Source organism: Doryrhamphus excisus, chromosome 19 (genome assembly GCF_030265055.1).
Source record: "Doryrhamphus excisus isolate RoL2022-K1 chromosome 19, RoL_Dexc_1.0, whole genome shotgun sequence".
NCBI lineage: Eukaryota > Metazoa > Chordata > Actinopteri > Syngnathiformes > Syngnathidae > Doryrhamphus > Doryrhamphus excisus.
This window is the reverse complement of record NC_080484.1, coordinates 15,284,782-15,308,887: the sequence shown is the minus strand read 5'-3', so window position 1 is coordinate 15,308,887 and position 24,106 is coordinate 15,284,782. Positions and strand designations below refer to the sequence as shown.

Below are 24,106 nucleotides of genomic sequence, written 5' to 3'. Positions count from 1 at the left end.
ATCCTTACTCACTCGCTTGTTGCGATGAATGCGAGTTGAGTTCAACAGGCCAAGTGGCCGTGCACCATATGACTCTTCCACGCTTCACCTCTGCTGGGCCCCTACGGATGCATCCGCTGCTCTCTGAGCTGCAGATGCAACCGACCCGACTTCTGTGTTCTCGGCATCCTGGAGACTAAATGCCGGCACTCAGTGTGGAAATCATGCGCTCACTCGGAACGCTTATTGTACAGCCAAACTGGGGAAGTCCCGAAACGGACGGCGTGCCCACCACGTGCATGCTAACAGAGTCAGAGCGCATTGGCTACAAAGTGAACGTGTCGTCTCTGTGTGCGCCCAAATTTCGGCCACATTTTTGCCAGTAAACAACACACACTTGCAAGTACGGCAGGTTAGTACCGGGGCTTTACTACCAACTTCTCAAAGATGACGACAAATGCATAAAGTACACACGTTATAAATAACTATAATAAACTAACAGCAGTGTTTCCCACAGGACTGTTATCTATTTGCGGTGGGTTAGCGTGTGGGCACAATCAACTCATTTGCATAAATTTGCCATGAGGCATTTGGAAAAAGGTGAAAAAAGACAGATTATGACATCTTACTGATGAATTTGATAAAATATAACTTTAAAAAAAAATAATAATTGGGGGGAAAAAAATCTCCAGTGAGGCATTTCTAGTGATTACATGTTATCTTATTTACGTGTAATAGGTCTTATTTTGTCTTATTCAAATGTAAAGGTGACTATATGGGTGTTATTACATGTCTTGATGTCTAGAGCAGGGGTCTCAAACACGCGGCCCGCGGGCCAAATGTGGCCCGCAGGACACTAGTTTGAGACCCCTGCCTTGATATGAAAGTTTAATGTTAGTGCGGCCCGCGCAAGTTTGATATGGATGCTGTATGGTATCATGTACCCAGAAAAAATTATTACGTTTGATTCATGTTCATGTTAAAGGTTAAATAACTGTTAATAGTTATCCTCCCTATCCGTGTGGAAGTGGTAAGTTTTTGGCTATTTAAGTTGAAAGGAAATAACTTGAAGGCTACCGTTTAGGTCGCTAGCTCTCTAGTTTGCGAGTTAGCATGTGTCTCAAGACCCTGCAGTTGCGCAATATGTTGTAAATAAAAAGAGTATAAATGTGACTATAGTCGTGTTTTGTCATGTCTACAGGGCTCTAATAATGCTTTGTTCATTTTAATCTGAAAAAAATCATTTGTCTACCCACCAACTATATGTGGTTTCTTAATTTTTTATTATTTGCCGTTTTATTATTATTATTATATTTATTTATTTATTACTGATTGATTTTCTTTATTCTTGATTTGTTTATTTATTTTTCATCTTATTTTGTGTAGAAAAATAAAAAGTAAGATATTTGAGAACAGTGGAATGTTTTATCAGAGCTTTTCTTGTAGAAAAAAATCGGAACCAAAGCAAAGTTTATTCATTTTTCTGTTTTTAATAAATGTGTTTTATTTTTGGGAAAACCTGATGCGGCCCAGTCTCACCCAGACCCTAGCTCCAGTGGCCCCCAAGTAAATTGAGTTTGAGACCCCTGGTCTAGAGGGCTAAAGTAATGTTACAATGTAATATTATAAACAGGTGTTCTATGTCATAACCACCAAAATATTCAATTTATTAATACTGAATCCTACTGTAATTAATTTAACCGCTACAGACGAGGGCCAACTGTACGGGGAAGGGTCGTATTACTGGCATAATATTTATATTTTTATCTGTACCAAGGTGAGCATGTCATACTAAATCCATTTATGGCAGTCCGCCACAAATGTATGGGAAACACTGCATCCAAAATGCAACCAACTGGTCCACTAAAGGTGCTAACATCTAATCCCCCAAACTCAAGCTGGTTTAGTTAAGTGAAAAGACGTTTGCAAACGCTTCTTCGTGCACAATGACAAAGACTGAAGACTTGAAGTCATTTAAAACTTGGTAAAATTGGTACAAACCTTCAATGCAATTTTCATTCTCCTAATCTTTTTGACCTTTTCAATTGTCTTTTTTTTTTGTTGTTGTTGCCGTTAGCCATGTGTAAACAAAGCGGATTGGGGCGGGGGTGGGGTGGTGGGAGGGACAAAAGAATTAGAGCATTAGAGTTTAGACAGCGGAAACAAGTTGAATCCATAATAAGACAGCCAGGTTATTTTGCATAACAGTGCAGGGGAAATGACTGGATAAAGGCACACAGAAAAAGATCTTCTCTCGTCGGTCAATCAGAGCAATTTCGGCATGCGCTCATCGAGGCAAGAATGGCGAGACAGAGGCGTTGGCGAGGGAACTTACCGGATTTAAGGTGTTACACTGATCTATGGGATTCTTGTAGTCCGTCTTCAGCTCGTCAAACGCAATTATCTGCAGAGCACAATGCAAACGGAAGTATTCATAATCCACAATTCAAGGGAAACGTGAATTGACAGCTGGGATAGGCTCCAGCACACCCGCGACCCTTGTGAGGATAAGCGGTAGAAAATGAATGAATGTATTTTAAACACGCACGGTGGACGAGTGGTTACTATGTAGGCCACACAGCCTACATACTTGAGGGTTGCGCCCATCCATTTTTTCTGCTGCTTATCCTCACTAGGGTCACGGGTATGCTGGAGCCTATCCCAGCTGTCTTGGGGCGAGAGGCGGGGTACACCCTGGACTGGTCGCTAGCCAATCACAGGGCACATATAGGCAAACAACCATTCACACTCACATTCATACCTATGGACAATTTGAAGTGGCCAATGAAGCTAACATGTTTTTGGAATGGGGGAGGAAACCGGAGTACCCGGAGAAAACCCATGCAAACTCCACACAGAGATTCTCCAAGCAGAGAATCGAACAGGGGTGCACCCGTCCCATCCAATATAATGGCTGGTAAAACCATGTTATTATTACTGTAAATATTTTTGTTCCTTTATTACATCTAAATGATACAATAATTAAAAATAATCACCATATTAACTCTGCACTTTAGTGTTTGGGTTAATATAGTACTGCGTGTGTTTACACCCGCAGTCTGTTCACCTCGCTGTTCTCGCGAGACTTCACGTACTCCAAAAAGCAGGTGACAGCGCGATGTGGTTCTTGCTAAGCCTGCTAGCTTATTAGCCAAGTAAGCTAGCAAATCGCCTTAGCGTTTGACAAGCACAATATTGACTTGGCAGCGACCCAAACGGACAAATGTCGTTAAATAACGCAACAAGGGAGCGAAGATATAACCGAGAGTGAACAAGTTGGCGTTTAAGCGGGTCAACGTCAAGTGTTTAGCCGACTTAATTCATTGCAGAACGCTAAACAGGCGCATGGCAACGTTGTAAGCGGACGTCACTCGAATATTCCACGCATGTTTCAGTCTATTTAAGTTACCGCAGGTGTGTTGCCGTCAAACATAGCCTGGCTATCCCTCTCTCTCTCTCTCTCCGACTTTGGAGCTTTGGAGGCCGATGCTAACTGCCTACATTTAACTTCCTGATTATGTCCACAGTGATGGCCACTTACATGCCAGATGGCGAAGAAGATGAGCGCCGCCGTGAGCAGTAACGCCAGCATGTAACAAAAGGCCGCGAACGTGAACGCCATTTTTTGTCGTCGTCTTCTTCCTCCTCCTCCACTGGGTCAGCTCTTCTGGTGGTGATGATGACGGATTTGAGGTTAGCCCCAGAAATCTGTCTTCTTCTCCGGCGTATTCCGTTAGCCATATATAACACTCCCTCGTGCGTCGCCTTACCGCCATCTTGTGGACTCCACTACACGGTTTGTGTTGTTCCCTCAAGCACTCTGGACTTTTTTTTGTTTGGAGCGAACATTCTGTCGTGAAATACAAACAAACTCTTGTTAAGCAGTAAGAGTAAGTAACAGCAACTATTAGGGCTACAGTGTTTACATTAAATGTCCTTTATTGTCTGACATTTATGTTCTGCGCAATATAATGCGACTCATGTCATGTAATGTTTCCCACAGGACTCCATTTTGTGACTGTGCTGGATGATGTAATGACATTTTTGACAAAAATTGGCTTTGGTGCATCAGCAAAAAGTAAGTATTTTTTTTCTTGTACCTTTTGTGAGTGAAACAAAGCAACTGACTGCTTGAGTTTCCTCCATGAATATATCTGTTAGTGTACTTGCCACCTGTCCAATGCACAGAACTGACTCACATTGAATTAACGTCTTGGACGCTTTTATTTGGACAACAAGAGACAATCATTTTTATAATAGAAAGTACGGAAAGTACAAATACAGTATCTCAAGTTTCACAGTCGCCGTGTGGCCTTATGATACAGGTTTCAAATGTTGTTGTTGCGGTCATTGAAAAGGAAAAGAAAACAGTAGGACAGTGACTATTACAGCATTACTACATTATGATCATTACAAAAGCGTAACACGGGGGGGAAACAATAAGAAGGGGACCATTACCTTTTATGATTATTCATGAATACTCATTAAAAAGGAGGGCAAGTGTGGTTTACTTTACAGTTTACTGATAAAGGGAAATCAATCATTTTTGGTTGACGATTCTGCTTGGGAAGGAAAACAGCAGCGAGAAAAACCTTTTGACCCATACTTATAATAATAATAATGTTTCAGTCAATGTGGGCATCACCCTGTTCAGACATGCAAGATTGCGCAAAAAAAAAAAATCAGACTTTGCAGCATTGTTGACTTTGGTCTTTTCATGATTACAATCAGTCATTGCAGTAGCGTGGGAGAAGAAAAAAAGAGTAGGATGAAAATCAGCTCTGATTCTTCCTACTCCTTTTCAGAACTGTCAAGTTGTGCAAATGTGTTCTTGGATGTAACCTTGCATGTTCCATATCAACTAAAGCATCGCCACTACGCTAACATTGTAAGAATTTAGAAAGGATGTGACAACCCAGTCATATGCATTTTATCCACTTCCTGCTGTAAATCCAACACTTTTTTTTTTAGATTTTAAATTGCATTTAGCAATAATGAGAGTGTGTTTACAGCAACTGTGTTCCTGTTAGTTGGTGTGGAGGATGCAAAAATTGGGTTTTCACAAAGAATCCACATTCATCATGCATCTTAAGACGATTCCATATAAATGGTATATAGGAGCTACCTTCGTTTCCGGTCTGCAAGTCGACCGTTTTGTCATAGTTTGGCTGATCCTGCAGCTCCTAGCTAATCGTGACTAACAGTAGTCGCTGTTAATTGGTCCCAGATCTGAGTGTGATAAGTGAATTTCCACAAAGTAGGACATTGAAAACCCGTTTACTACCTTCTAAGTATGCTTTTAAACATTTAGAGCCCTCTCATCTTAAGTGATTTAATAAATGTAAACTTAATCCATGTGATCGGTATCGGCCCATTTCATTTATGGATGTTTGGTATCGGAATCGCAGCATATAACCCTGATCAGAGCATCCCAAGTTAATGTCTACTAAATTTGGTAATAGAAGTATAAAGGTGATTATATGAGATTGGGAGCTCGGTGAAGTTGTGTTATGTTAACATAGAGGGCATTTATTCAGCCTGTTCTTTTGTGCTATTGTATAGTTGTGAAATAAATGCGACTTGCAGTCAGGAAAATACGGTAGTCATCTGAACGTTACAGAGGGTGCATGCCTGTTAAAAATGTGGCATCTTGACCTCAAGTGGACGTTTGGTTTCCACCCGGAGACCCAACAGAGTTGCAATTTAGCATTTAATTTTTTTAATGATACTGGCACAAAAGCACAATGGACAGCGCAGACGTCTGTCACGGGTTTGCATCGTCATGGAAACAGGAGATGGGGCGTAAAAGACATTAGTAGGCGGCAACCAGCAGTGGCGCTGTCCACTCCCACACCAAGTCAACCCCTCCAGGCAGCATTACGCTTGACACGGGCGTCGAAAAAGGAGTTCAGAACATTCAGAAACATTCCTGTGACAATCCGACACCACTCCTTACAGGAACGTTCCATTTTCTCATCTTTCCCGCCGGAACATCACAACCTCAAAGCAGTTTGATGCCAGAATCTGTCATCACATTCATCAACACGACTACTAATAGTATTACGAACGCACAGTAGAAGCTATGGAGTGGATTCACTGGTCACATGGTCCCTTTTGGAATGTATCAGTGTTGTGGACGGTGACATCGGAAGAACCGCGGAAAGAACACGGGATGAATACGTGACACCCCGACAACACTTAAAACTAACAAAAAAAAACCACTTGCACGACCAGCTGGGATGCCAATATTGAATTTGTATATAACGCCTTATAGATTTGGGCCCGCCGTGGTGTAGTGGTTCGCGTTCTGGACTTTGGGGCGGACGCCCCGGGTTCGAATCTCCACTAGTAAGCACCATCGGTATCCGGAATATAAAGGCCTCAAGCCAAAAATTAGTATGTGGAAACTCTGTAGGGAAAAAAACTATAGATTTCCGCCCTCAAATTAACAGCCTTTGCAGACTATTGTGTATAAATGTAAATCCAAACAAAAAAACCAAGAAAGTATTTCAAAGAATGTCCCACAACCCAAACGCACCAAATGTAATACTACTAAAAGGCAAAAGGAATAAACTAGTAAACCACTTCCTGTACGGGCACAAAGCCTCTCCCAGAATGAGCGTTAGGAAGCGACGTATGAGCTTGGTCCCCTCTTGAGCGTTGCGGGAGTGTTAATTCAACACACTTGGCACATGGAGGCCACAAAAAAATGGATTTGGGGGTGGGGGGGTCAGCGGTGGGAATCAGACCTGTGTCAAACGGTGTTTTCCATTTTAGATTCAGCCAGCGAGAAGCCTAAAACGAGACAGGAAGGAGTCGACGGCGTCTAAATCAGGTCTGCTTCAGGAGAAGGGCAACAGCGGCAGGGCAACAGTGGCAGGGTGTCCCCCCCACCCCACCCCACCCCACCCCCGCAGGAACATCTGCGTTGCACAATCCGGGCTTCCTTTTAGCGGAAGAAGGCCAGTTTCTCTCGGAGCCACTCCTCCGTCAGGTCCTCCGTGTTTCGGATCTCAAACACCTGCAGGGGCAACATTTAGCGGTGGCGGGTTAATAACACGATTTTAAAAATACGACGATTAAATGCGATTATTTCTGAGTGTGATTGACTGTGGCGATCAAATATCGAATATACATATCTCATTAGGTTTTGGTTGCTAGCAATGTAAAAATTAAAATATATAATCTAAATAATATAGATAAAAATGTATTTACATCTGCGATTAAATGCGATTATTTCTAAGTGTGACTGACTGTGGCAAAAATGTAATTAATCGTGATCAAATATGGTAATCGATTTTACATATCATTAGGTTTTGGTTGCTAGCAGTGTAAAAATTAATATATTTATAATTAACAATAATAGATAAAAATTTATTTCCATCTGCGATTAAATGCGATTATTTCTGAGTGTGACTGATTGTGGCAAAAATTAATTTAATTTGATTAATCGCGATCAAATATTGTAATCGATTTTACACATCTCATTAGGTTAATGTTTAGTTGACAACCTTCATTTTTTAAGCTCCATTATTGATTAATTATTGGTGACTGGCCCACATCTTGGTGAATTTTGGGTTATTATAGATAAAAACGTATTTCTATCTGCGATTAAATGCGATTATTTCTGAGTGTGATTGACTGTGGCAAAAGTGATCAATCGTGATCAAATATTGTAATCGATTTTACATATCTCATTAGGTTTTGGTTGCTAGCAGTGTAAAAATGAAAATATATCATCTGTATTAAGATGTTGAATGTTTAGTTGACGACCCACCAAAGATGGGGAACACAAACCTTTGTCATTTCGGCCGTTTGCACCAATTTGTTCTTACTTCCTGCATACATCATCTGCTGCTCAGGCCTGCAACCTGTACAGACACCACATGAGGCATAACTGTACTGGATTTGACTCCATTCTACTGTACGCTACGGTACCGACCTACTGGGCTGGAGAAGATGAAGCATAGCGGGTAGGACACTCGTCCGTCGTCGTGATGGTATTTATAACTGTAGACCACAAATGTTTCTGCTGCTAAGGTGCATTTCCTTTTCATTTGTTATCAGAAATCAAAAAAAGAAAGGAATGCTTGTAGTCGTTTTGGCCAAAGGATATCTGGGCTGTCTCTCCGGGAGTTCGTCCTTCAGGTCATCAGGGGAAATATCCTGAAAGCAAACATCAACAAAAGTGAAAAAGCACAACCTCATCAAAGGCTTTTATTCTACTCAGGAGTATCGCTCTCGCCCCTTACCTCGTGCTCTTCGTCAAGAACCACAAGGTGTTTGTCCTTATCAATTTTCACTGGGAAAAACAACAAAGAAAAACATTTATTGTATTCATGACATAAGAAGTGACTTATTTTTTTGGATGTTTGTCATGCAGAAATGTTTCAGATCATCAAACAAGCGTAAATATCAGTCAACAACAACACAACATGCAGTTTTTCAATCAAACTTTATTATTAAGGGAGAAAACAAATCCAAAGCTACATGTCCCTGTGTGAGAAAGTGATTGCCCCCTAAAGCTAATAAGTGGTTGGACCACCCTTAGCAGCAACAACTGCAATCAAATCTTTGTGATAACTTGCAATGAGTCTCTTCCAGCTGTGGAGGAATTGTCGTCATTCAGCCACATTGGAGGCTTTTCCAGCAAGAAGCCTTTTAAAAGGTCACGTCACAGCATCTCAGTAGGATTCAGGTCAGGACTTTGACTAGGCCACTCCAAAGTCTTCATTTTATTTGGTGGACTTCCTGGTGGGTTTTGGATCATCGTCCTGCTGCAGAACCCAAGTTGCTTTCAGCTTGAGGTCACCAACAGGCCAGAAATTCTCCTTCAGCAGAAGTCATGCTTGCATTTATTACAGAAAAACAGCCTCAGACCATCACACTACCACCACTATATTTTACTGTTCCGATGATGTTCTCTTTCTGAAATGCCAGATGTAATGGTACACACCTTCAAAAAGTTAAACTTCTGTCTGGTCAGACCACAGATTATTTTCCCAAAGGTCTGAGGGATCATCAAGATGTTTTCTGGAGACAGTCCATCACACTACCACCACCATATTTTACCGTTGCTTTAATGTTCTTTTTCTGAAATGTAATGGGACTCACATGTTCCAAAAAGTTCAACTTTTGTCTGGTCAGACCACAGAGTCTTAATGTTCTTTTTCTTCAGCAGTGGTTTTGGTCATGGAACTCTGCCATGCAGTCCGTTTTTGCCTGGTGTCTTTCTTATGGTGGAGTCATGAACACTGACCTTAACCGAGGCAAGTGAGACCTGGACTTCTTTAGATGTTGATGTGGGGTCTTTTGTGACCTCTCGGATGAGATGTGGCTGCACTCTTGGGGTCATTTTGGTTGGCCGGCCTCTCCTGGGAGGGTTCACCACTGTTCCATTTTGGGCATTTGTGGATAATGGCTCTCACTGTAGTTGGCTGGAGTCCCAAAGCTTTAGAAATGACTTTAACCTTTACCACACTAATAAATGCATCTCAATTAATTTAAGTTATGGTGGGGGGCAGGCAATCACTTTTTCATACAGGACCATATAGGTTTGATTTTTTTTCTCCCTTAATAGTAAAAGGTTTCATTAAAAAAAAAAAAACTTTCATATATTTTGTGTGCAGTTGTGTTGTCATTGATTATATAAAACCAAAAATCGTTGTTGAAGGTTTTCTGGAGGGCTTTGTAGTCAAAATAGGTGTGTCCCATTATGTGCATTGTTAGCTCCCTCATGGTGACTGTTTTTTTCTTTTTCTTTTTTTTTTAGATGACAACAAAGGAAAACATGAGTGATCATGTTCCACATAAGGATTGCGATGCCATCTACTGTATGGAGTTAGAACAACAAGCTACATTCACTGACACACAGGTACTTCCAAATCAAGGTGAGGCAGTCTAAACTTATTGGTGGTGGGCTGCAACCGATGGCCGAATGTAGGCGGGGCTACCAGGTGGCCTTGAGTCTTCACGTGCATGGCTTCAAAACGACATTCTATGTGTTGTTTTGTTTTTGTGTTTTAAATCAAAGCCTTTTTTCCAAATTTGTGTCAGCCTATTTGGCTTGCCGATTTAAAGCGTCATCCCGTCAAACGCAGCAGGACACAGCATCCAATCTTCCTAGCGCGGGGGTGTTAATAGACAAGTGTTGGCTTACGGCTTAACGCTGCGCACAGCTGACCCAATTCTGAAGTGTCAAGGATTCTGAACGATGAAGCCGAATCTTTCACGGACTTGGTACTTCAGCACAGGCGCCGGGTCCCGCTAATGCTAGGAGCAGAGTTGCCGATACTTACTGACGATGGCGGCGTTGTTGGTCTCCTTGCGCATACGAAACTTTTGCAGCATTTTGACCAGGTCTTCGTCCACTTCGCACACCGTCAGTGACTCACTCTGACAACAAAACAGCATCAACATTCATAACTAGGGATGTACCACCAATATTATCAGCCAGATATTAGCATTAAACTGTAATATGGGTTTATATACCCCCCCCAAATAATAGCCCTTTAAGTGCCAAAGTCACAAACAAGAATTCGTCCATTTTCCTCCACTTACACCAGTTACTGCAGCCTTCCCTACAAGCAAACTTGCTGAATTTGATGTCAGACATACATACGTATGTAACTTCAATGGGGCCCAACAGAATTTTCTATGCAAAGACTTAGAAGCAGCACAGACTTGAGCCGATGCTTTGCTTAGCAGTGTACTGGGTGGTAGTTGTGTAGTAGATTGAGAAACACGGGTCGCAACATCACCACGGATAACTTTTTCCACCATGCAGTGTGCCTCTTGCACAGCATCTCCGGTAGAAGGATCTCACTATTGTGGGGACTCTACGTCAGAACAAGCCAGACATCAGATATAATACAAGTGATTAATACTAACCAAAATGGCTTAAAAGCACATTGATTCTAATATGGGTCATTTTCGACCCACTTATGGAAGAGTGTAGGGTCCAGTCACTCGTGCATCTAAGGGTTAAGCAATGGGGTGCACAGTCGCCTACACCAAGTGGGGTTGTGAAATTTATATTCTGGTGTATTTTCCCCCCTTAGTAGTGCCCTTTTTAGTGCCTTTCAAAAAATGTATCACAATAAAAATATTGTCTAAAATTGCCAGTCCTGAAAAATCAATGAAAAACAGAAGTCATAAATTCGGGTCACTTTACAGGCGTACCTTTTTTGTGGAATTCCCATTTCTGACCTGAATGGGGAGGTTTGGCTTTAAAAGGTTCCATTATATTGCATGGTGTCAGAAACCATAATATGCATGTTCTATTTGACTTGGCTTTACTAGTTTTAAGGAACCTTGTGGCGCTTTAAATTGTGTGTGTGTGTTTTCCTTCCTGCTTTGTAAGCAGCTCAGAACTTTATAGCATGGTGCACGGCTTGACTCGATGTGAAGGATTCCCAATCCTGACCCACATCCAATACTCCGAAAAATAATACAACACGGATTTTTATCTTATGGACTCCAGTGTCACGCCCACATTACATAACTGCTGCTACACGCAAGATATGAGCTTCTTGGAAAGACTTTTGCGTGTCTCTGTCAATTCTATAATTACACCTTCCTCAACAGATGGCTGGTGGGAGGCAGGATTTCTTTTGGGCTTTCAGAGAAGATCCTTAGAGATTAAAGGAGGTACGAGGGGGGGGGGGCGTCTAGTGCAAGTGACACAGGAAGCGCACAGACAATGAGGAACAATGACAACACTTTAAGGCGAGAGGTTGCAGACGACATGGAAGTCTCATTTTTTTTTTCCACACCAGGAAATGCTAGCCGCTAGTAGCAGTAGGCTAACTTGCGCCGAGCTAGCCAAACCGGAAACGGTCTTATATTAACAACGTTGCTCGGCACCAAAGAGAAGCCCCTTTCGAGAGACTCAGTCCCAAAGAACACCAACAAGTAAAACCGTCACGACATAGCGGACTTGCACTAAACACACCGGAAACTCGCTGGATTCGACTTCAACATAAGATTTCCAACAACATTTCTCGCTTGACAAAAGTAACACGAATAAAGAAATATAATTGAGTATATGACAGTTAAACATTTTAACACAGTTTAACTGTCTTACTGTCAAGGTTGGTAAGGTCAAAGTTAGTATGCATTGCATTGTCTTTTACGTTGAAGTGCACAACCGGAGTACGACTGACATTTTGCGTCACAACTTGACACTGGAGGGTGGAACTCATGCTAGAGACTACCGAGCTAACGCTAGCCAATTTTAAAGTCTATTTTTTTCTCCCTCTATCGTCCCGAAAACGAAAATGTGTAAAAGAGCACCCTCGATGGAAACACACAAGCGAACACGACACAAACTCTCACCGACAGCATCGACACACTTACCATTGTTGTTGTGAAGAGTTGGAAGCTCGAAGCGGCAGGAAGCTGAAGCTCTGAATGGCAGAGGTGGGCGGAGCGACATAAATATCATCGTATCGATATCAACAATTGTATCAGTGTTGAATCGGTACGAATGAATCACTACTAAAGAATAATGTAATAATAACATTGGAAATTATTGAGTAAATTATAACTATGGAATTACTGAATATTTTATATATTGAAATCATTTCATCATCGTATCAATATCAACAATTGTATCAGTGTTGAATCGGTACGAACCAATCACTACTAAAGAATAATGTAATAATAACATTGGGAATTATTAAGTAAATTATAATTATGGAATTGTTGAATATTTTATGTATTGAAATCCTTTCATTCGTTTTCTACCGCTTATCCTCACAAGGGTCGAGGGGGCGCTGGAGACTATCCCAGCTGTCTTTGGGCTAGAGGCGGGATACACCCTGGACTGGTAGCCAGCCAATCACAGGGCACATATAGACAAACAACCATTCACACTCACATTCATACCTATGGACAATTTGGAGTGGCTAATTAACCTAGCATGTTTTTGGAATGGCCCACGTGCAAAGATGCAAACATGCAAGGATGGATTTGAACTCGGGTGTCCTAGTTGTGTGGCCTGAGCACTAACCACTCGTCACCGTGCAGCCCATTATTGAAATATTAGATATATTTATTTCAAATGTTTGAATATTCCTTTTATATAATACCTGTATTTTTGATGGTGTAAATATTGCAAATGAAAATATTAGTCAATGACAACACAACTGAACATAAAATGAAAAATCCAAGGCTACATGTCCCTGTGGGAAACAGTGATCGCCCCCTAAAGCTAAAAAGTGCTTGGGCCACCAGCAAGAACTGCATTCCAGAGTTTGTTATAACTTGCAATGAGTCTCTTCCAGTGCTGTGGAGGAATTTTGGCCCACTCATCTTTGCAGAATTGTTGTCATTCAGCCATATTGGAGGCTTTTCTAGCACAAGGCTCCTTTTTAAGCTCACGCCACAGCATCTCAATAGGATTCAGTTCAGGACTTTGACTAGGCCGCTCCACTTCAGTTCTGCTATACAGCAGAACTCATGCTTCCATTTATCACAGCAAGTCTTCCCGGTCTTGAAGCAGCTAAACAGCTCAGACCATCACACTACCACCACCATATTTTACCGTTGCTTTAATGTTCTTTTTCTGAAATGCCAAATGTAATGGGACTTAATGTTCTTTTTGTTCAGCAGTGCTTTTGGTCTTGGAACTCTGCCATGCAGGCCGTATTTGCCCAGTGTCTTTCTTATGGTGGAGTCATGAACACTGACCTTAACTGAGTCAAATAAGGCCTAGAGTTCTTTAGTTGTTGTTGTGGGGTCATTTGTGACCTCTTGGATAAGTCGTGGCTGTGCTCTTGGGGTCATTTTGGCTGGCCGGCCACTCCTGGGAAGGTTTGTCTGGAACTGGTGCTTGTTGTTTTGGGAGTGGAACAGCGCTGTTTAAACCGAGTGCTAAACAACTGGACCTGATTATCTCCAGACTCCTCCCAGCCGAGATCTGCCAGATGAAGGAGAAGATGGGGAAGCTGTGCACAGCAAGAAAACGGACCTGCAGAACATTACGGTACAGTGATGATATAAAATGATATTTCGTTATCATGGGATAATATTTTGAAAAAAACTGCTACATTACCAACACCTCTTTGTCAACGCAAATGTGCCCTCTAGGGGTTGAGAGCAGCATTGCAATTGGCTATGGCCTACTGTTGTATTAATCTATTGTATCACGTGTTTTTGTTTGTTTTTTTTTAGGCTTGGCTCTTCCTGTGGAAATAGTCCAACATTTTACAGCTTGAGACTGAAAAAAAAAAAGTTAATTCTGGACGACCGCTGTCCCTTTTTTGGTCCAGAGGAGGACTTCTTTACCGGAGCGACAGAAACAGAAACAAGAAGCGCCGTCAGCACGAGATCCGCACCGGAAGCGCTTGCAGTTCCGCACATGCGCAAGTCGACATCTCTGCCTCAGTTCGCAAAATTTTGCGACGGCCCACTTGTCCACGTAGAGAGAAGACTATTGCTATTTTGTTTTGACCTGTCATGCGATGACATTTGTCTGCTTGTATCCAAACATTCCACTTTCACCTTCACTACTTCAACCTCGGAGATAGCGTGGTGTTCGGGGACGTTTTGACATTCGGACTTGGTTTAAAGACGGTAAGATGGAGGAAGTAGTGTAGCTTTACCTGAGCACTGTTAGCTTTAGCATACAGGAAGTAATATACAAGCGTAGTTACCACATCTTTATTATGCCTGTATTTAAGCCACCGAGATGTCACAAAACTGCGTTTTAGGATTTAATTGGCAAGAAAGAGTTCGTAAATCACAGAGTGATCCCGGACGTGTATTTTTAATGTAGCATGCTAACTTAGTAGCCATTGCCCTGCCTCAAATCCAACTTTATTGATACACTGGGGATCTTACAGTCGCTCTGTGCATAAGATAAAATAGAATAAAAAGAATACATGATGAACAAGATTTTTATATTTGCATATAGAATGTAGAAATATAAGTAAATACAAGTAAATGTACACTTTGTGCAAGTGAGGGCATATAAGATTGGGAATTATTTTTACAGGCAGGTGAGGTATTGAAGAGCTGGATGGTGTGGAATGAAGGAAGTCCTGTAGCGTTCACTGCCGGTACGGAACTGGAGGACTCTTATTTGTATTATTATTTATTAATTATTATAATTTTATCATTTGTATTTTGCTATAGTCAGCCGGTATAGGTGCCAGCTTATCCGTGACCCTAATGAGGACAAGCGGTACAGAAAATGGGTGGAATTTTTGCAGCATATTTTAACCCGAATGCAATGTGAAGTCAACACACGCATCATGCAAACTAGCACTAGCACTATTCTTCCATGTCAATTAGTGGGCCGCAATTGGCCCCCTGGTCTAAAGCATCCTCACATTGTGCTGTTTTCTCTTGTTCTTTTTTGTAGAGTCCAAAATGTCTTGGTTTGCCGAGTTTGCTGGCAAAGCCGAAGACTTCCTGAATAAAGTGGACCAGGGAGCTGCCACTGCCTTGAGCAAAAATCAGGATAAAACACCCCCCCTCACTTCATTCTACGAAGGAGACGCATCAGGCCATCCTGAATACAAACCAGAGGCTTTTAATATGAGCAGCGGCGCTTCTCACCAGGCGTCAAGCTACATCTCTGCAGCAGCAGGCAACATTAAGAAGTCCGCTTCTGCTCCGATGGCTGCTTCGGTCAGCATGTCCAGCGCCCCCTCTGGTAAGCAGGCATCAAGCGGCACGTCCAAGGGCTCCTCCTCCGGCTTTGTCAAGCGCAAAAAGAGCGAGCGTGATGTGGACGACGATATGCTCTTTGACTTCTTGAACAGCTCCGAGCCGCCGGTCCCCGCCAGGCGCGACTCGAACTGGGAGTCCGTCAAAGCGCCAGCGCCGAGCCAGCTCGCCGAAGCTAAAAACCAAACTCCTCCTCCCACCACCATCCCCTCGCTCCCATCCACGCCCCCCTCCACACGAGGAGTGTCTCGGGCCTCCAGCCTCAGCTCGCTGTCGTCTCACAGCATGAAAGCATCTGAGGAGAGCTCTGCTAAACAGCAAAGTCAAGGTAAGAAATTTGCACCCTCAGTGTTGTAGTATTGTGTATGATCACCTTCCATACCATTGGGTGACATTCTTTAATGCACATGCGATCAACAAAATCTGCATAAATTAGTCATGCTAGATTGGGTATTAACAATAACTTGTCTCCTTATGGTTGTAGTGTACAATGACAGGCGTTTCTGATCATTTGTCAATTCATTTAGCTATGAAATTAGCTATGAAATATCATCATCATCATAGTAGGGAGGCACGGCGATCGAGTGGTTAGCGCGCAGACCTCACAGCTAGGAGACCAGGGTTCAATTCCAATTTCAATGTCTGTAGTCAGTAGTCAGTGTCTTTACCGTTAAGTCTTTTCTTATTTACAGTGTCTTTACCGTTAAGTCTTTTCTTATTTACAGTGACTTTACCATTTGTTTTTTCTTATTTATAGTTTTTCATTTCTTCTTTATAGTGTCTTTACTGTTTGTCCTTTTCTTATTTTTTTATTTAGTTATTTACCTATAGTGTCTTTACCGTTTTTCATTTATTTTTTATAATGTCTTTACTTATAGTGTCTTTACCGTTTGTCCTTTTCTTATTTACAGATCTTTACCGTTTGTTTTTTCTTATTTATAGTGTCTTTACCGTTTTTCATTTCTTCTTTATAGTGTCTTTACTGTTTGTCCTTTTCTTATTTTTTTATTTAGTTATTTACCTATAGTGTCTTTACCGTTTTTCATTTCTTTTTTATAATATCTTTACTTATAGTGTCTTTACCTTTTGTCCTTTTCTTATTTATTTACTTACTTATTTACTTATAGTGTCTTTACCGTTTTTCATTTCTTTTTTATAATGTCTTTACTTATAGTGTCTTTACCGTTTGTCCTTTTCTTATTTTTTTACTTATAGTGTCTTTAACGTTTGTCCTTTTCTTATTTATTTATTTACTTATAGTGTCTTTACCGTTTGTCCTTTTTCTTATAGTGTCTTTGCCGTTTGCATTTTCTAATTTATCAGTGTGTTTACAGTCCTTACACTGACAGTGTTAATAATAAATAATAACGTCCAGATTTTAATTTGTCTTCTGCTTCTTTGTATTATTATTTCATATTTTGGGTATTATACGTATTGATGTTCATGTGCAGTATTTTATCCTGTGTATATTAATGGTCTTATTTCATATATTGGCCCATCAGATGATATAGTTTTTTCCTCTGTCCCAAATATGGGTATCTGCATCGGCCCCATAAATCCCATATGGGTCGGGCTCTAGTTGGGAGGGTGTGTCCTATGTGACTGAATGCCGTATGTGAGTCAATTCATATGTGTGGTTGCACATCCATCCGCATCGCAGTCAGCCCGGACTCATCTGAGGCCTGCACCTCGGCCGTGGCTGCCCCTCAGGAGTCAAGTCGGCAGGAGTCCGGTCCGCCAGAGGAGCCTCATGGCCCGGTTCTGTCCAGCCTGCGTCTGGAGAACCAACTCCTGCGCAGTGAGGTGGCCTCACTCAACCAGGAAATGGCCTCGGTCATCCAGAGATCAAAAGACTTTCAAGAAGGTAAGAGATTTATTTGAAATAAGGGAGTACTGGTCGCCCCCGATAGCCGCATTTGTGAATGTCCTCTCCTGCAGAACTCAACCACGCCCGTCTGCGTGCCGACAAGTGGAACGCCGAGCAGGCTCAGGGCGACCGTGCGCTGCGAGGACTTCGCTCGCAAGTGGACGACCTGAACGAAGCGCTCGCCGCCAAAGACGGTCAACTCGCTGTCCTCAAAGTCCGACTGGACGAGGCCGACCAGCTGCTGAGGAGCCGCAGCGCCGCTCTGGAGGAAGCGCAGAAGGAAAAGTCCAGGTACCATCTCTACCAGCGTGTTCGGGGCTTTGGGTCAGGTACAGGGGCCAGTTCACGTCCAATCTTTGGATTTAGACAGCAGATTCCTAAAAACAGTAGAGCCCTCTTGACAGAAAGGATCTTTTGACCAGCTGAGAACTCCTGTCATATACAGGATCTTTGACAAGGGGTTTTTATTTTTTATTTTTGCAAGGTGTCTTTAAAAGCAGCAGGCCTGTCATATACAGGATCTTTGACAAGGGTTTTTTGCAATGTGTCTTTTAAAAACAGCAGAGAACTCTTGTGATATAGAGGATCTTTGACAAGGTTTTCTTTTTATTTTTGCAGGGTGTCTTTAAAAGCAGCAGACCTGTCATATACAGGATCCTTGACAAGGGTTTTTTGCAATGTGTCTTTTAAAGGATCTTTGACAAGGGTTTTATGCAATGTGTCTTTTAAAAACAGCAGAGAACTCTTGTGATATAGAGGATCTTTGACAAGGATTTTTTTATATTTTTGCAAGGTGTCTTTAAAAGCAGCAGACCTGTCATATACAGGATCTTTGACAAGGTTTTTTGCAATGTGTCTTTTAAAAACAGCAGAGAACTCTTGTGATATAGAGGATCTTTGACAAGGGTTTTTTTTTTTACAGTGTGTCTTTAAAAGCAGCAGACCTGTCATATACAGGATCTTTGACAAGGTTTTTTGCAATGTGTTTTTTAAAAACAGCAGAGCACTCTTGTGATATAGAGGATCTTTGACAAGGGTTTTTTGTAATGTGTCTTTTAAAAACAGCAGAGCACTCTTGTGATATAGAGGATCTTTGACAAGGGTTTTTTGCAACGTGTCTTTTAAAAACAGCAGAGAACTCTTGTGATATAGAGGTTCTTTGACAAAGGTTTTTTTTTATTTTTGCAGGGTGTCTTTAAAAGCAGCAGACCTGTCATATACAGGATCTTTGACAAGGGTTTTTTTTTTGCAACGTGTCTTTTATAAACAGCAGAGAACTCTTGTGATATAGAGGATCTTTGACCAGGGTTTTTGCAGGAGTTTCTCTTTTTAAAACAGTTGGACACGCCTGTCATTTACAGAGCTGTGCTGCTTTTTCCAGGATTTTGGAGGACCACACCGAAGGGAGCAGCATGCAGTCTCTAGCGCTCCAGAGCCTGCAGGAGAGGCTGCGTGAGGCTGAGCAGGCCCACAGGAGGGAAGAGGACGGCTTTCGGCAGATGCAGGTGCCTTTTTAAATCCTCTCTTTTTCCATTTTCTAACTGCCTTTCTTGCTGTTAGTTCACTCTGTTAGCATTCACTCTGTTCACACTGCTAGCTACTTTTGAAAAAGTTGTCTGCTTATAGTAGATTGTTGTCATGCAAGCACAGCCATCGTTTACAGTCCAATCCTCTTTGTGGGAAAAAAAAAAACGATCAGTCGGATTCACTGTGTGCTCCAGAGCGACTTTTCCAGCCGCCTGTCCCGCCTGGAGTCCGAGAGGCAAACGCTGGCAGAGGCGGTGACGGCAGCAGAGAAGAGATTGGCAGAGGAGAAGCTGCGCGCAGACAGCCTTCATCAGCAACTGAGGAGCGCCAAAGCGGCAGCGGACACCGCCAAGCAGGACCTCCACGATTACAAGCACAAAGCCTCACGCATCTTGCAAGTAAGCCTCCACTCACCCGCGTCCACCAAACTCGGCACGCACGTAGGACGCTGACGCTGTGGTGTCATCAAGTCTAAAGAGAAGCTCATCAGCAGCCTGAAGGAGGGCTCGGGCCTGGACGCTCTGGACGGCAGCGGGGCGGCAGCTCTGGAAGTGGAGGAGCTGCGTCACGAGAAGGAGCTGCAAAGGGAGGAGATCCACAAACTCCAGGGTCAAGTGCACTCGCTGCGCGCAGACTTACAGGTGAGTGGAGCGATAGACGTGGGAAGCACAGACGCACGCCATCGCTGACTTGATCATCAAAGTCTCGCTGACCGTTAGGATCTGGAAAGTCAGTCGCTGGCCGAGGCAGAAACGTGGCGAGAGCAGGCGCTGCAGTTGGAGGAGCAGCAGACTTCGCTCAGCAGCATCAAGCAGGAGCTGGAAGCGGAAGTGGAGCGCCTCAAACAGGTCAACAGGATCTCTCAGTAGAACTTATGGAGTTCATCCATTCCACATATGGAAGATGTTCACATATGTTCACAGAAAACACATTGCACACTTCCTTCCTTCCTTCCTCCCTTCCTTCCTTGCTTGCTTCCTCCCTTGCTTGCTTCCTACCTTGCTTGCTTGCCCGCTTGCTTGCTTCCTCGCTTGCTTGCTTGCTTGATTGCTTCCATGCTTGCTTGATTGCTTCCTTCCTTCCTTCCTTCCTTCCTTCCTTGCTTGCTTCCTTGCTTGCTTGCTTGCTTGCTTGCTTGCTTCCTTGCTTGCTTCCTTCCTTGCTTCCTTGCTTGCTTGCTTCCTTCCTTCCCTCCCTCCCTCCCTCCCTGCTTGCTTGCTTGCTTCCTTCCTTCCTTGCTTCCTTCCTTGCTTCCCTCCCTCCCTCCCTCCCTGCTTGCTTGCTTGCTTGCTTCCTTCCTTGCTTCCTTCCCTCCCTCCATCCCTCCTTGCTTGCTTGCTTCCTTGCTTGCTTCCTTGCTTGCTTCCTTGCTTGCTTCCTTGCTTCCTTGTTTGCTTGCTTGCTTGCTTCCTTGCTTCCTTGCTTGCTTCCTTGCTTGCTTGCTTCCTTCCTTCCTTCCTTCCTTCCTTGCTTCCCTCCCTCCCTCCCTCCCTGCTTGCTTGCTTCCTTGCTTGCTTCCTTCCTTGCTTGCTTGCTTGCTTCCTTCCTTGCTTGCTTCCTTTCCTCCCTCCCTCCCTCGTTGCTTGCTTGCTTCCTAGCTTGCTTGCTTCCTTCCTTGCTTGCTTCCTTGCTTCCTTGTTTGCTTGCTTGCTTGCTTCCTTGCTTCCTTGCTTGCTTCCTTGCTTGCTTCCTTCCTTCCTTCCTTCCTTCCTTCCTTGCTTCCCTCCCTCCCTCCCTCCCTGCTTGCTTGCTTCCTTCCTTCCTTGCTTCCCTCCCTCCCTCCCTGCTTGCTTGCTTGCTTGCTTCCTTCCTTGCTTCCTTCCCTCCCTCCATCCCTCCTTGCTTGCTTGCTTGCTTCCTTGCTTGCTTCCTTGCTTCCTTGCTTGCTTCCTTCCTTGCTTGCTTGCTTGCTTCCTTCCTTGCTTGCTTCCTTTCCTCCCTCCCTCCCTCGTTGCTTGCTTGCTTCCTAGCTTGCTTGCTTCCTTCCTTGCTTGCTTCCTTGCTTCCTTGCTTCCTTGCTTCCTTCCTTGCTTCCTTCCCTCCCTCCCTCCCTCCCTCCTTGCTTGCTTGCTTTCTTGCTTCCTTCCTTCCTTTCTTCCTTTCTTCCTACCTACCTACCTACCTACCTATCTACCTATACTGCAACTATGACATGTTATCATCAGTGTACATGTTACTGCATGATCACAGCATGGATGTGCATTGTTAGCTAGCTCATATTATGTCATCACATCATTTTTTCATGTTATAATGCCCAGGAAAGGGAATGAAATATGTGTTCATGTTTCACAACGATTGGGAATGATGCAAGAATTGGGCAAAATACCCCCCCCCCCCAAAAAAAAGTACAGTTCCTTTTTGAGCTGTAAAATTCAGAGGTCTTGCACACTTGTCTTTTGTGTTTTGTTACATTGTGTATTTCTCTGCAATGCTGATATAAACAAACTCTTGTTTTCCTAAAATGGCGTTTTTGATTTTCCTAAAATCATCGTTAAACAGTATTTCTCCAAATAAGGATACCTTTAGTCGCGGCAGGCATTAAAATCAAGAAACTGAAGAAACAAGACTGGTCTGGTCATTGTTTTTCCATGACTGTATAATATTTGTGTCTTCACAGGAGCTGCAGTATGTGGAGGAAGAGCAGCATCGCGTTAAAAGTACCCTGCAGAGCCGGGTTCAAGACAGAGAAGATGAAATACAGAAACTCAGGAACCAGGTTACTTCTTTCTTGTCCATCCAAGGGGAAGCGGGAACCTATCCCAGCAGACGAGTTCAATTCTTGGTTTCTGTGTTTTTGTCTTTTCTCCAGTTGACCAACAAGACCTTGAGCAGCAGTAGCCAAACGGAGCTGGAGAAGCGTCTGCACCAGCTGACCGAGACCTTGATCCAGAAACAGACCATGCTGGAAGCTCTGGGCACCGAGAAAAGCTCACTGGTCTTCCAACTGGAGCGTCTGGAGCAGCAGATGAAGAACAGCCAAGGGGGTCCGACCGGGGGAGGAGCAGCCATCAACATGAGTGCCGTGGAGGGAGCAGGTGAGAATCCATGCGGTCATTCCGGGTCCTGAAGCAGCCAAACAGCCCCAGACCATCACACTACCACCACCATATTTTACTGATGTTCTTTTTCGGAAATGCCAGATACACACCTTCCAAAAAGTTCAACTTTTGAGTATTTTCCCAAAGATCTTGGGGATCATCAAGATGTTTTCTGGCAAAATGGAGACAAGCCTTAATGTCCTTTTTGGTCTTGGAACTCTACCATGCAGGCCCTTTTTGCCCCCCCCCCTGTCTTTCTTATGGTGGAGTCATGAACACTAACCTTAACTGAAGCAAGTGATGCCTGCACTTCTTTGTATGTTGTTGTGGGGCCTTTTGTGACCTTGGATGAGTTGCGGTCGCGCTCTTGGGGTCATTTTGGTTGGCCGGTCACTCCTGGGAAGGTTCACCACTGTTCCATGTTTTCACCATTTGTGTGTAATAGCTCTCACTGTAGTTGGTTAGAGTCCCAGAGCTTTAGAAATGTTATAGCCTTTTCCACACTGATAGATCTCAATTCATCTCAGTTATGTTTTAACAGGGGATGCGAGCACCTTTTCAGCACCTTTTAATGATGAAAAGTTTCACTTGAAAACTGCATTTTGTGTTGTGTTGTCATTGACTAATATTTACATTTGAGGGATGATCTAAAACAAACATGCAAAACATAAGGAAAACACTTTTTCACACCGCTGTTTCTATATTTGTCATTTTCAGGAACAAGACCAAGAAACATTCCGGTCCTTTTCAGCAACCAAGAGAGTCGGGGAATGTACGGCAAAGTGCAGAAGGCAGCCAGTACCATTGACCGTTTCAGGTAAGTTGCATGAACCTAAAGAGTCCCTGACATAATTGGTCAACTTTGCTTAAATATGTTATACGTCGTTTGGAATGATATTGGTTTGTTTTTTGAAAGTAAAAGGTAAATTGGCAAATATTACATTTGTATTTCATGATGGCAGCGACGAGTAAACAAACGAGGTAGCGTTTCAACTTGGTTCAGTACATTTTTCATCAAAATAGTAGTCATGCCAAAATGTTGTGTTGCTGCTGGATGTTCATAGTAAGACTAAAAGACGGAAGACTTTGTAAACAACTGTAGAAATGACAGAAATGCTTTCATTGCATTTATTCATTCATTTTCTACCGCTTATCCTCACGAGGGTCGCGGGGGGTGCAGGAGCCTATCCCAGCTGTCTTCGATCGAGAGGCGGAGTACACCCTGGACTGGTGGCCAGCCAATCACAGGGCACATATAGACAAACAACCATTCACACTCACATTCATATCTATGGACAATTTGGAGTGGCTAATTAACCTAGCATGTTTTTGGAATGTGGGAGGAAACCGGAGTACCCGGAGAAAACCCACGCATGCACGGGAAGAACATGCAAACTCCACGCAGAGATGGCTGACGGTGGAATTGAACCCGGGTCTCCTAGCTGTGAGGTCTATATGCTAACCACTCGACCGACATGCAGCCCTTTTTTGCATTTATTTCCCGGGAATTGTTAGTTTCAATTATTTAGACAAATAATTGGGAATGTCAAGGATTATTATTGCCAAATAATGCTCGTGTTTTTTTTTGTCCTCCAAGCATCAGACTGGGGATCTTCTTGAGGCGCTACCCCATGGCCCGAGTGTTTGTCATCTTGTACATGGTGAGAACTTCCTGAAAACAATTGGCTGATCAAAGAGACAAAGAACGTTTGTGTTTGTTTGTTTGTTTACACAGGCCGTGCTGCACGTGTGGGTGATGATTGTGCTTCTCACCTACTCGCCAGAAATGCATCACGCACACCCCGACGGAAGCTAGCTGCAAATGTTTTGCACATATATCAGCGTAAGACACTATTTTTCTCCCCAAAATACCAAGAAAATACAACCGACAGAGACATGAAAGGACGATTATGTCATGACCCGGGTGTTACAATAAACAACTAGTCTGCTTCATCTTCAGAGATTGTATTTAACTATGTAAAGCTGTTATTTTAATAAATGACTTGGAAAAAAAAACATA

General features: G+C 43.0%; 3 protein-coding genes across 16 annotated transcripts in view; 1 reads left to right on the top strand and 2 right to left on the bottom strand.

Moving 5' to 3' along the window:
- cnih1 (cornichon family AMPA receptor auxiliary protein 1) overlaps positions 1–3,716 on the bottom strand; it is an 8,397-nt gene extending 4,681 nt beyond the window's left edge. The window contains exons 1-2 of the mRNA XM_058057050.1: positions 3,521–3,716; positions 2,315–2,383 (exon numbers count right to left, since the gene is read on the bottom strand). Of these exons, the coding sequence (XP_057913033.1) occupies positions 2,315–2,383; positions 3,521–3,601 (150 nt within the window). The 5' untranslated portion in view covers positions 3,602–3,716. The remainder of the gene's footprint in view (positions 1–2,314; positions 2,384–3,520) is intronic.
- golga5 (golgin A5) lies at positions 3,085–24,106 on the top strand. 14 transcript variants are annotated; one of them, XM_058056997.1, is made up of 23 exons: positions 3,085–3,393; positions 3,507–3,672; positions 3,983–4,057; positions 6,757–6,814; positions 7,842–7,952; positions 8,047–8,127; positions 8,210–8,258; positions 9,752–9,853; positions 13,883–13,966; positions 14,155–14,556; positions 14,978–15,041; positions 15,347–15,982; positions 17,315–17,518; positions 17,593–17,812; positions 18,903–19,026; positions 19,243–19,446; positions 19,519–19,689; positions 19,768–19,896; positions 21,666–21,764; positions 21,858–22,083; positions 22,804–22,903; positions 23,684–23,747; positions 23,791–24,106. In XM_058056997.1, exons 11-23 carry the CDS (start codon positions 15,002–15,004, stop codon positions 24,028–24,030), a joined length of 2,457 nt encoding a protein of 818 aa, XP_057912980.1. In that variant the 5' UTR covers positions 3,085–3,393; positions 3,507–3,672; positions 3,983–4,057; positions 6,757–6,814; positions 7,842–7,952; positions 8,047–8,127; positions 8,210–8,258; positions 9,752–9,853; positions 13,883–13,966; positions 14,155–14,556; positions 14,978–15,001; the 3' UTR covers positions 24,031–24,106. The 14 variants fall into 14 exon arrangements, with proteins under 14 accessions (XP_057912980.1, XP_057912986.1, XP_057912984.1 ...); XM_058057003.1 differs by lacking the exon at positions 6,757–6,814; XM_058057001.1 differs by having other exon boundaries at positions 6,757–7,952; positions 9,752–9,869.
- On the bottom strand, positions 4,185–12,398 carry gmfb (glia maturation factor, beta). Its single transcript, XM_058057052.1, has 7 exons — positions 12,337–12,398; positions 10,278–10,374; positions 8,232–8,281; positions 8,096–8,145; positions 7,922–8,004; positions 7,777–7,850; positions 4,185–7,000 (listed from the first exon to the last, which is right to left on the bottom strand). Exons 1-7 carry the CDS (start codon positions 12,337–12,339, stop codon positions 6,929–6,931), a joined length of 429 nt encoding a protein of 142 aa, XP_057913035.1. The 5' UTR covers positions 12,340–12,398; the 3' UTR covers positions 4,185–6,928.